The sequence below is a fragment of the Perca fluviatilis genome, chromosome 22, assembly GCF_010015445.1.
Source record: "Perca fluviatilis chromosome 22, GENO_Pfluv_1.0, whole genome shotgun sequence".
NCBI lineage: Eukaryota > Metazoa > Chordata > Actinopteri > Perciformes > Percidae > Perca > Perca fluviatilis.
Genome location: NC_053133.1, coordinates 26,769,423 through 26,782,223, shown reverse-complemented (window position 1 = coordinate 26,782,223; position 12,801 = coordinate 26,769,423). Strand labels below are relative to the sequence as shown.

The 12,801-nt window shown below is 41.7% G+C and overlaps 1 protein-coding gene across 1 annotated transcript in view; it reads left to right on the top strand.

The window, feature by feature from the left end:
- LOC120552733 (sodium channel protein type 4 subunit alpha-like) overlaps window positions 1–12,801 on the top strand; it is a 346,898-nt gene that overhangs the window by 124,109 nt on the left and 209,988 nt on the right. The window contains exons 8-9 of the mRNA XM_039790961.1: window positions 262–504; window positions 11,601–11,664. Coding sequence (XP_039646895.1) covers window positions 262–504; window positions 11,601–11,664 — 307 coding nt within the window. The remainder of the gene's footprint in view (window positions 1–261; window positions 505–11,600; window positions 11,665–12,801) is intronic.

Here is a 12,801-nt window from a genome sequence, read left to right as displayed (position 1 = left end):
AAAGCCGAACAGACTCGAGTCACCGACCTCCGACGGCCGATTATCGGGTTGGTGTGTCAGCGCCTTAACATGTGACACTTTATTTAAAAGCAGCTGCTAGTATTCCATTGATTTAGATGTTTAAATATAATTAATTGTGTATTTGGAATTATTTATTTAGCCAAAGACAGATTTTCTAAACAGGGGAATTCACGTCCACGATAACGATTTATCTGACTTATTAATCCCGTGTGCGTCGCCGCCGCCGGTGGTCCCGAGCAGGCCTGAAGACCATCGTTGGCGCCCTGATCCAGTCCGTGAAGAAGCTCGCCGACGTGATGATCCTCACGGTCTTCTGCCTGAGCGTCTTCGCCCTCATCGGCCTGCAGCTCTTCATGGGGAACCTGCGGCAGAAGTGCGTGCGCAGCACGGAGCACTGCATCAACGGCAGCCTGCCGGCCAACACCTCCTTCTACTGCAACAACAAGACCTGGGCCTCCATCCAGGACTTCATCAACGACGAGGGTGAGAATCTAACTCTGGGCTAGGGCTGGGCAATATATCCATTCAATACATCGATATCTACAGTACAGGCCAAAAGTTTGGACACACCTTCTCATTCAATGTGTTTCTTTATTTTCATGACTATTGACATTGTAGATTCTCACTGAAGGCATCAAAACTATGAATGAACACATATGGAATTATGTACTTAACAAAAAAGTGTGAAATAACTGAAAACATGTCTTATATTTTAGATTCTTCAAAGTAGCCACCCTTTGCTTTTTTTGATAACTCTGCAAACCCTTGGTGTTCTCTCAATCAGCTTCGTAGGGTGTCACCTGAAATGGTTTTCACTTCACAGGTGTGCTTTGTCAGGGTTAATTAGTGGAATTTTTTACAAATTAATAAAAAGCAAAGGGTGGCTACTTTGAGGAATACTAAACAAGGAAGTATAAAATTTTTCGATATTCTTAGTTAGAATCTACAATGTAAAAAAAAAAAAAAAAACACATTATTGAATGAGAAGGTGTGTCCAAACTTTTGGCCTGTACTGTATATGTTGGAGTAGATATCGTCTTAAATTAAGATTTTAGACTTTAGACCAGGGGTCTTCAATGTGTTTTTTTTTAGCCAAGGACCCCTTAACTGAAAGAGAGACGGATCGGGGACCCCCTACCACATATATTGTATAAAATTGAGTTGCATATTCATCTGGTCCTTCAATAACTTTTAGGGCAGCCTAAAGCATTTTTAGATACCTTTTTTTGCATAGAATACTAAGCTATTCAAATAGCCTAATAATTGTTGGCATGCTTTTATAAATCATGTTTTAATGTTAAACACACACATGTGGAACAGTCAATCCTTTGGCATGAACTGTATCTGTGGATGGCTACCTTAGTGACTACATTACCTATTGGCCAGTAAGCCTATCATCAGTGAGGATTTATACTTGCTTATAATATGTTGGAATGATGTTAAGACTTTTTAATTTTTGAAAAAATAAATTAACTGCATGTCATCTTATATCTCTCTCCCCCATTCATGTCTATCCACTTCCAAATAAAGGGAAAATCCCCAAAAAATAATCTAAAAAAGTGACTCTGAGGACCCCCTATTTATATTTGCTAATAGTATGTTGGAATCATGTTAAGACTTTTTAAATGTTTTTTTGACTTTTTTGAAAAAATGTAAAAAAAAATAAATAAAAATGCGTGTCATTCCCTATCTCTCTCCCCCTCTCATGTCTATCCACTTCCAAATAAAGGGAAAATCTCCCAAAAAAAATCTTAAAAAAAAATAAATTATTATTTGGAGGCCCCCATGGAGTGACCCTGAGGACCCCCTAAGGGTCCCGGACCCCCTGTTGAAGATCCCTGCGTTAGACTTTAGAATTTAGACCTTAAATGTCCCCCTGGGGGTCACAAACCGTATGATATGGACACGTATTAATCCACGATGAACACATTACACAAAACTGAAATTGCACGTCAAAATGACACACTGTCGATATTTTTAGAGACCCCCCCAAAATTTCACAAATCACATTTTCAGGGGAGCCCATGTGTTATTAAGGGGAGCCGAGCTCCCCCTAGCTGCCCCGTAGTTCACAACCTGCAGACAGGTAACGCAGACAAAGTGGCAGTGATTTATGTCGGCCTCTGGTCAAGGGGGTGTGTGTGTGTGTGTGTGTGTGTGTGTGTGTGTTTGTGCGTGTGTGCGCGTGTGTGCGTGTGTGTGTGTGTTTCTTTATTGACATCAATTGTGTTCACAGTGCCAACATGGCTTCATCCATTATATTTAGAAAACACCAGTCACCACTTCAGAATGACTCAACCACACACACACACACACACACACACACACACACACACACACACACACACACACACACACACACACACACACACACACACACACACACACACACACACACACACACACAGAGACACACAGACACACAGACACACACACACACACACAATAAAACACACAGAGGTCAGGTGAGGTCAGTTGTTAAATACACAATTTGACATGTCAGGAATGTTGACCGGCTAACATATGTTATGTGGACATACTTAAACTCACACACACACACACACACACACACACACACACACACACACACACACACACACACACACACACACAACACACACAGGTCGAGGTCAGGGTTAAGGAAGCACTTAACGCTGCCGTCAGATGAAACCGGAGGTTCTCGTCGTCCATGTGACCAAAATGCTGAGCTGCCTGCGTGTCGCTGCACACATTTTCATATTCCTCATCGCACATTAATCTGCATTCGGCATGAAATCATCCAGGGGCAGCGGTATTTTTCACTAGCAGTATTTATTTTTCTACACAATCTACATAATAAATTTCTTTTGTCGCACTGATTTCTGTAACTAAAATCGACAGAAGCACTGCAGAACGTCTCAGATTAACGAGCGAACCATCATTTCTGTTTCTAATTCGTTCCGTGAGGTAACGAGAGAGGAGATGCTTCGTTAGAACGGACTGCCTCATTATCCAAAAATCAGATGTGTGATTATTTAAAGTAACGTCTGCAGCAAGACGCAGAGCAAGCGGAGGCTTCACATCTCCTAAAGCGGGGATCTTCAACAGGGGGTCCGGGACCCCTAAGGGGTCCTCAGAGTCACTGCAGGGGATCCTCAGAGTCACTTTTTTAGATTATTTTTGGGGGATTTTCCCTTTATTTGGAAGTGGATAGACATGAATGGGGGAGAGAGATATGAGATGACATGCAGTTAATTTATTTTTACATTTTTTCAAAAATTTAAAAGTCTTAACATAATTCCAACATTAGCAAGTATAAATCCCCACTGATGATAAGCTTACTGGCCAATAGGTAATGTAGTCACTTAGCTAGCCATCCACAGATACAGTTCATCCCAAAGGATTGACTGTTCCACATGTGTGTGTTTAACATTAAAACATGATTTATAAAAGCATGCCAACGATTATTAGGCTATTTGAATAGCTTAGTATTCTATGCAAAAAAAAAAGGTATCTAAAAATGCTTTAGGTTGCCCTAAAAGTTAATGAAGGACCAGATGAATATGCAACTCAATTTTATACAATATATGTGGTAGGGGGTCCCCGATCCGTCTCTCTTTCAGTTAATGGGTCCTTGGCTAAAAAAAAATGTTGAAGACCCCTGTCTTTAAAGGGTGAAACCGCCCAAAATAAAGGCGTCTTACAGAGCTTACAGTAACGGGGGTTTGTCGGGACATGGCGCTCCCTGCTAATGTACCTTTCTATTTATTCATTTCCAGTTTGCTTTGCCGTCCATCACATCAAACAAATGTCCCCTGCAGGCTCGCGTATCGATCCCCTAAAAAGCTGCTGTGAAACCCGAGAGCCGCGCTGCGCCGTTAGAGCCCTAGATCAATGGTGGACGTTACTCATGCTTAAACATTTCCCATCATGCCCTGTGTTTGTTCTGTCTGGTCGGAGCCGGCTGACAGCGAGGAGCAGTCGTCCCTGCCGCCTCTTGTCGGAGGGTTCGATAAATGAATAGCAACGGACATCATGTTCAGTTTGTTTTGCTTTGCCGGTGAGCAGCAGATGGAGCTGATGTTACCGGACGGTTTTACACAGTAAACTGATTTGATTTGTCATACTCACTCAGCGGATTATGGTCCTGCTTACACCTGTCAACAACAACAACCCCCTGAGTCTGATATTCACCTTAAATTTCCCCTTGAAGTGCTCATATTATGCTCATTTTCAGGTTCATAATTGTATTTAGAGGTTAAATCAGAATAGGTTTACGTGGTACACCAAAAAACACCATATTTTTGTTGTACTGCACATTGCTGCAACTCCTCTTTTCACCCTGTGTGTTGAGCTCTCTGTTTAACAGAGGGAGGCATCTCAATTCTGTTCCATCTTTGTTGGGAGTCGTACATGTGCAGTACCTAGGTAAGGACTACTAGCCAGTCAGAAGCAGAGTATGAGGGAGTGCCCTGACAGTACCTAGGTAAGGACTACTAGCCAGTCAGAAGCAGAGTATGAGGGTGTGTCCTGACAGTAGCTATAGGACTACTAGCCAGTCAGAAGCAGAGTATGAGGGTGTGTCCTGACAGTAGCTAGGTAAGGACTACTAGCCAGTCAGAAGCAGAGTATGAGGGCGTGCCCTGACAGTACCTAGGTAAGGACTACTAGCCAGTCAGGAGCAGAGTATGAGGGCGTGCCATGCTAGCAGCTAGGCGAGCATTATAACATGTGTCGTCTCTGAAGTAAAGGCTGGACTAGAGCTGTTTGGAGCAGTTGGTGAACAGTGTTTTCTGTTGGAGATGGTAAGACCCTTTGGGGGAGACTTTGGGCTTTTTCACTTTGTAAACCTTTAACGTACACAAAAAAGATACAGTAAAGGAAAGAAAAGCCAAAAAGAATAATATGAGCACTTTATAGCAGGAGTATCAAACTCAACTTCACAAAGGGCCACACTGGAAGATGAGAATCACATCAAGAGCTGGACATTTATAGTTTGACATGCTTTTATTTCATCGAAATATTCAAATCAAATCTTTGACTGTATGACTGGATGTCTCATATAGTGACAAAAACATTGAAAAAGAAAGGACAAAAACGTAGAAACACGCACCCAAAATAAACGTGACAAAAATGTTGTAACAAGCACCCAAAAAACATCCAAAAAGTGCAAAAAAAACATGTAAATGAGCACCAAAATAACTTCAGAAACAGCAACAAAAACTAGGTGGGCCAAAATGTATTGTTAACCTAAATAACCCAAATCTGCGAGGGGCAGGACTAGCTGCTGTTCTCATTGGATTCTTTTAATTTCTTTTGTTTGAGGTCTTATGAGGTCATAAGGAGCAAGGTTACCTCCCCTTTCTCTGCTTTGCCCGCCCAGAGAATTTGGCCCACCCATGAGAGAGACATCATGGCTTTCAAACGAGCAAAGTGGCAGTTGGTCATGGCCAGATACAGTATTAGGGGACCACTAAGGTCTATATAAAAGAGACTTCAGATACAGTATTAGGGGACCACTAAGGTCTATATAAAAGAGACTTCAGATACAGTATTAGGGGACCACTAAGGTCTATATAAAAGAGACTTCAGATACAGTATTAGGGGACCACTAAGGCCTATATAAAAGAGACTTCAGATACAGTATTAGGGGACCACTAAGGTCTATATAAAAGAGACTTCAGATACAGAATTAGAGGACCACTAATGTCTATATAAAAGAGACTTCAGATACAGTATTAGGGGACCACTAAGGTCTATATAAAAGAGACTTCAGATACAGTATTAGGGGACCACTAAGGTCTATATAAAAGAGACTTCAGATACAGTATTAGGGGACCACTAAGGCCTATATAAAAGAGACTTCAGATACAGTATTAGGGGACCACTAAGGCCTACATAAAAGCATAAAAAAAAAAATAAAAAAAAATATGTAATCCTGATTAATATCTCTCCTTCACTGGAGAGCAGATTAACAGTGTTTCGGTTTATTTGAGTTGTCATACCTGCAGATTCTCATCATGTAAATATATGGATCTCTTGCAGAGAGGTGTGTTTAAGCTTAATTTGCTGCTCTTGAGCTTTAAAAAAAATAAAGAAATGAAATTAAGGCCCGCTCTCTCGATATCCTGTAGAGACAATTTTCCAATTTTCTGCAGATCTGTGAAATCTTCTCAGACAGGGGTTCGCTCTGAAAGAAGCGTCCATTAAAAGTTTTTCTGCAGACTAATGTGCATTCATAAATATATATATATATATATATATATATATAATATATATATATATATATATATATATATTTTGGGAGGGGGGCTTTTGGAAAACCTAAAGTTTCAGGTAATGACTTTAAGTAGACTGTTCCTATCTGCTTTGTCTGCAGAGAAAATGACTCGGTGACTGATTTCAGTGCTGCGTAAAGGCTTGGTGGTTACTTTGAGCCGGAGAAAAAAAGCACTTCAGACTTCAGAAGTTTCCGTTGGCGAGCGGGGTTGTATTCTCCCAGATGCACTCGATACCAAATGAATGGGCTGCGCTCCTAAAAAGCTTAAGTGCCTTTGGTGCAGTGGCGGTCAGAGCCAATCACAAGCACAGAAAAAAGCCTGTGTTGTTAGTCAAAAAGGGGGAACTTTGCGCGTGCACCGCCACAATGAAAGGAAAGACTTTTGAAATGTCGAATTTCTTTGTTTCTCTTTGACAAGCGGAGGTTTTACTGAAAAGTGTTTCAAGTTTGTTTCGCTGAGTCGCAGCGGCTTCTTTTGTTGCTTTAGTGATGAGAACATGACACCAATTGTAGTATTTTTGTATCGGTCATAATGGCTGGAGATAAATTGGATCCCAATTATGTGTTGAATACGAAAATAGGTACCCTGAATGTTTGTTCTCGTCAGGCACATGAATGAAAATGTCAAGCCTGCATTTGAGGTCACTGTTCTGTTGAAAAGTTGCATCTGATTCAAAGATCCGACATCTGTCAGGTTGACTCACACAGGAAGAGCCTTTCACAATAAAAGACACAAATTCTGGTGCCGATGTTACATTTTACAAATATGAGGTGATGTTTTTATCAGTTTTTCAGTCCGTTCTTTAGATGAGTGAAATCACAGCACAGGGTTTCCCCCAGAATGGTTGTTTAGCCCGGTGGGAAGTGTCTTTATTTTGAACGAGGGCCCAGCTGGGGCCAGTCACACACTGATGGCAGCATTAATGTAGAGCCTAAAAGTTTCTGTGATAACAGAATCATGGATGAAATCGCGAAATTGAGAATAAAATAAAAGCTATACAGCTCTACATTAACTCTCCTGTTGTCCTCGGGTCAAATTTGACCCATTTTCAAAAAGTTTCTACATCAGAAATTTGTGTTAAGGAAAATAAGGTGGATGCTTCCATACAACGCTCTTCACAAATAGTGTCAAAAATTCCAGAAAAAGCTTCAGAAACGCAGCGAGAAACATTGAGGAAAAACATCTATAAAGCGCTGAAAACAATCTACAAAAACATCGTAAAAAGGGACAAATAACTTGTGGAAAAAAATGACAAACAGGCCGAGAAAAGTGACAAAACCTAACATTTGCATCGTCGACAGGAAGACAGCACAAGGGTTAAGTCAGCGTCAAAGCTGACTGGAGATTTGAAAATATAACTACGTGTAGGTTTCAAACTGAGGCAGCCTTGCTGTAATTGTAGTCTTAACATAAAGTTAACAATTTCCCATTGGCTTAGGCCTGGTTGGGGGCAACTTGCAATCAGAGGTGTATAGTCCAGGTGCCAGAAAGTAAAAATCCTGCCATGTTTTTGGATCTGCCTCTACATCTAGAACAGGTGTTTTCACTAACGAGCTCATCTACCTGGTAGAGGAGCTGGTTTAGTGATGGTTGGGACAGCTGCTGGACAGGATTTCTACTTTCTGGCACCTGGACTATACACCTCTGCTTGCAAAACACTTGGGTAAAACACTGCAGCATGTGGCTGCCTGGCACATCATTACTCAACCCGTTCTCATGAACGTATCATATGATGTTTTCCGAAAATGTATGCACAACAATTTGTATAATATCCTATGAAATTAGGTGACTGCCGGCTGGTCACGTGACGCCAGGTCACTCTGTGAGCGTATCAGCGGTCGTTGCTGGTTGGGTTTAGCCGATAAAAGGTGACTGTGAGCCGGGTACAGAGCACAGTCCTTTCGGGGGCCGTGGCAGTTGAGTTTAGTTGACAAAAGTGAGCGTCATGCGGATGACAAAAGTTAAGTTTAGGCACTAAAACAAGTTGTTAATGCTATGTACCAATACTTCCAGAAAAATGCAGTTTTTTTGTGATTGTTGCGGGGCAAAAATCCTTGATTATTAGGCACGTTTTCTTAAAAAATGCGATGGAATATGCTATATGATATTCTTATGCAATTTTATGCAATGAAATTGCAAAAACTTGCAAAAACTGTAATTTGATGAAAAATAGAAAAAAACATTTGATTCCCCCCCCCCCCCCCCCAACACCCTGCTTTTCGATGATGTTCACGTCGCGTAATTAAGTCACTTCATAACGTTCCCATGGCAACAGGGGGAAATGGCTGCTCTTGTGTGAAGTAAACGCAACATTTTTCAACTTTCTGCTAAGATATGTGTGACTTTTTTGCAACGAAAATGTGAGGGTTATGAAATCATGCAAGCCCCGCATATTTTGCAAGTAAATCTGCAATTCATGCGGCGAAAGTGCGGCATATTTGGAAAAATTCGGCCCCCCCTTTGGCTGATTATGCGAACACATAATCACGTTTTTCTGGAGGGACTGATATACTTTAGTGTGTAGTTTCTATCACCCCCATGAGGAATTCTAAGTAATGTCAAGAAAACTGTCGGCGCGTCCACACGATACAAGTCTTCTGTGATCGCACCACCACCCCTCCTCCACAAAGTTGCTTGTAACATGTGTCTTATGTCTGCGTTTCCATCGATCATAAATTAAATGGAGGCTACATGGAATGCACGATTTGGTTAGACAAACTGAAACCTCTAAAGTTATACATGGGGATGTTTCAGGTAAGTTCAGGTAACCCTTCCTGGACGTACGGACTGTTTGCGCGTCTGGGTAGAATCAATAAACTCATCAAAACTCAGCTCGTATGTTTTGGCCGGGATAGATGCCAATGGAACAGGAGGCCATTAAAAAACAATCCATTACAGGAACCACCACTTGCTGAGCATTTAGTCAACACTTAAGTCTGACCACAGGCCATTTCCAGATACATTAATACACTAACTACAGGTCCTTCTCCGAACACACAACAGCATCAAGAGCTTTTAATGCACGTCGGCAGGAAGAAAACAAGTGCTTCTTATGTTTTGTTGTGGTTTGAGGACACACAGTGCTTATTCCTGAGGATGGGAATAAATGTATTTAGGAGCTCGGCTCTGAAGTGAAGGACTTGTTCCAAAACAGGAGTAAAGAAGGATGCCTGCAGACGTCTGTGACTCAAACAATCATTCGGATAAAGTGGGGACACTCAAGAAAAGTTTGTCTTCAACGCCCAATAGGGGTAGCCTGACAATTGGGAACTCACCATTGGCAGGGCTCAATCCAAGGGGCGGGATATACCAACCCAGTCTCACGGCAGTTTGTGAAATGGTCGCGTATTTTTAATCTATTGATACGTGCCCTCAGGGAGACAGAGGTCTAAAAACAAGGACTAGTAGATTTAGGAATAGCTTCTTTCCCGAAGCCATAACAGTCTTAAATTATGAAGCTAAACTTCTTAAACTTTTTTAATGATGCGGTTTGCACAGTTACTCAGCGCTTTATCATTTTAGAATATTTATTAACCACTTAGTGTAAGAGTGGGCAAGTTGTGTTCTTATGCCTATGTGTTATGGTTAGAATGTGCTGGTAGGAAAGACGTGGTGGTACGAATTGTGTGTGTGTGTGTGTGTGTGTGTGTGTGTGTGTGTGTGTGTGTGTGTGTGTGTGTGTGTGTGTGTGTGTGTGTGTGTGTGTGTGTGTGTGTGTGTGTGTGTGTGTAATGAATGTCGTGAGATTAGTTTCACATATATCTTGTATGTTTTATAATGATGCACCTTACTAGAGTGGCTCTACAATCTCATTGTACGTAAATGCAATGACAATAAATCCCCGGCCTCTGGGGTGAAAGTCCTGAATTGTTTGACCCATCCACCCCCCCCCCCAACCAAACGATCAAAATCTGCTATCCACGCCACGCACTCGTCTGAAGACGTGGGGATAGAGCCTTTGAGGCTATGGCACCCAGACTGTGGAATGCTCTACCAACTAGCATTAGGTTTGCTGAGAATGTGGATTGTTTTAAGGGACAAGTGAAGACTCTCTTGTTCAGGCTAGCTTTTGCTGTAGCCTATGTCTTTTATTTATTTGATAATTGTTTTTGTTGTATTTGTATTTTATTCTATTGACTATTGTTATCATGTTTTTATTGTCTATGCACATTGTAAAGCACTTTGTGAGCTTGTCTGTGAAAAGCGCTGTATAAATAAAATGTACTTACTTACTTACTTACTTACAACCAACCTCCTTACGTGGATTTTCGGCATTTCATACTACTCGCTACCGCAGACGTGCTGTGACCACGACATATCCTTCCCATTTAAATACATTAGTTTACATTTCGTGCTGACCACCACGAAATAAACGACAAAAACGTCCCACTGAACACCTATCAATAGATTAAGAATACGTGACCATTTCACGTACTGCCGTGAGACCGGGCTGGATATACGGTTGTATTTCAAATTTCAATTCCTTTTTTAAGAATGACTTCAGTGCTGTTCTTTGTTCTTTTCTCAAAGAAAAGCTGATCTCCAAGTCTTCCAGAGTCGCGGCCAAAGCCAATTCGAAAGACCGCTGTTCGCCAGCAGCAGGAGCCATAAGCCCCGCCCACCGACTCTATACACGATGTGATTGGCCTGGCCAGAGTTTGGTTTTTCCAGCTCTAGGCTACGTAGTTCTGGGATGCATGAGATACTATGTCACCTTGTTACACTGCTTCCACTGACTTCCAAAAGGAGATAGTCCTGAATCAAGACATTCCCTTATCTTAAATCTACATAGGCTCCCTGATTGAGACAGGGAGGCAAGGACAGAAGAGGTTTGGATATCAGAGACTGGATGAATACTCTCGTCCCCTGTCCTGTGACCTATGATGATCTGATGTCTAAGCTTTCCTTTTAGTCTCATCATACCACTACATGGTGTTTTGGGAAATTCCACCACATCCCCCCTTCCCCCTGCAATATATTGCAATTTATTACCTTTTTTCCAACTTCAAATTATGTCCCCAAAAGAAAACTTTGTCAACATCTGTTTTATCTAAAAAGATACATTTCTCTGTCTGTTCATCTCACTTCAATTGTATTGCTGCAAAATGGGATTGTCAAGCAGACAAACTGACCAACACATATATAATAAAAGATCGATACTTGGCGTCTGTGTATCGATACAGTATTGCCACGGAAAGTATTGCGATACTATGCTGTATTGATTTTTTTCCCCCACCCCTACTGCATACCCTGTGTCTGTAACGCCCTTGACTTCAACATCCAACTGGAATCTAACGTGTCTTGTGTTTCTTTTTCTAGATAACTTCTACAAAGTAGATGGAGCCAAGGATGCCTTAATCTGTGGCAACAGCAGCGACGCAGGGTGAGTGGACCTTTTCTCTCCATTACAGAAAAAAACCTGACTCAGAAGCTGGGGAAAAGGTGTAGGTGTGGATGTATGAGCTCACACCCCTCCCAGCCGAGAGCGGGAGCTCGTTGATTTAAGGATTAAAGGTTGTGTTGGTTTTAAGTGACGGATGCTGAAATGTGTTGCAGTTCTGAGCTGTTTTGTTGTCAGGAGATCAAACTGAAGACGACCAATGAGCAAACAGTTTGATTGTGAAAAGTATGATGGGATTGCGGTCATTTCTTGCATTAAAGGAACACGTCGACTTATTGGCTTATTCACCGTAACCCCCAGAGTTAGACAAGTCGATACGTACCCTTCTAGGTCTAGGTGCGTGCTGTAAGGCTGTCTGAAGGCTCCAGCAGCATCAGGCCAGCACAGAACATGCAGGTGAATGGTTCCAGTAATCCTACTGCTCCGAATAAGTGACAAAATAACGCCAACATGTTCCTATTTGCATGTTGTAATTTGTAGAGTCACAGCGTGTACAAAAAAAAAATGTAACATGAGAAACAGCCATCATCTAACCGTAAACAAACCGGGAACTATATTCTCAGGCGGAAGAATATAGTACTTGGGCGGAATGATTTGCGTTGCAGCAAGCCTGTCTGAGAATATAGTTCCCGGTTTGTTTAGGGTTAGAAGACGGCTGTGTCTCATGTAAACATGTAAATAGGAACATGTTGGTGTTATTTTGTCACTTTTGTCACTTATTCGGAGCAGTAGGATTACTGGAACCATTCACCTGCATGTTCTGTGCTGGCCTGATGCCGCTGGCGCCGTCAGACAGCGTTACAGCACGCACGGACACGAGAAGGGTATGTATGGACTTATCTAACTCTGGGGGTTATGGTGAATAAGCTAAATTCCCAATAATTCGGCGTGTTCCTTTTAAAAAAAATGTTTAGTAGCTGATGACTCTTCAGGCTTTTGCTGGGTGTTTGAGATCCTAATTACGTACGCCAAGGAGGGTGTGTTTTTCAGTTTGGTTAGTTTGTCCGTCAGCAAGATGACAGAAAAACTACTGACCCGATTTTTATGAAACTTGGTGGAAGTGTGTAGCATGAGTTAAAAAAGAACAACCCTTTACATTTTGAAATGAATCATTGCGAG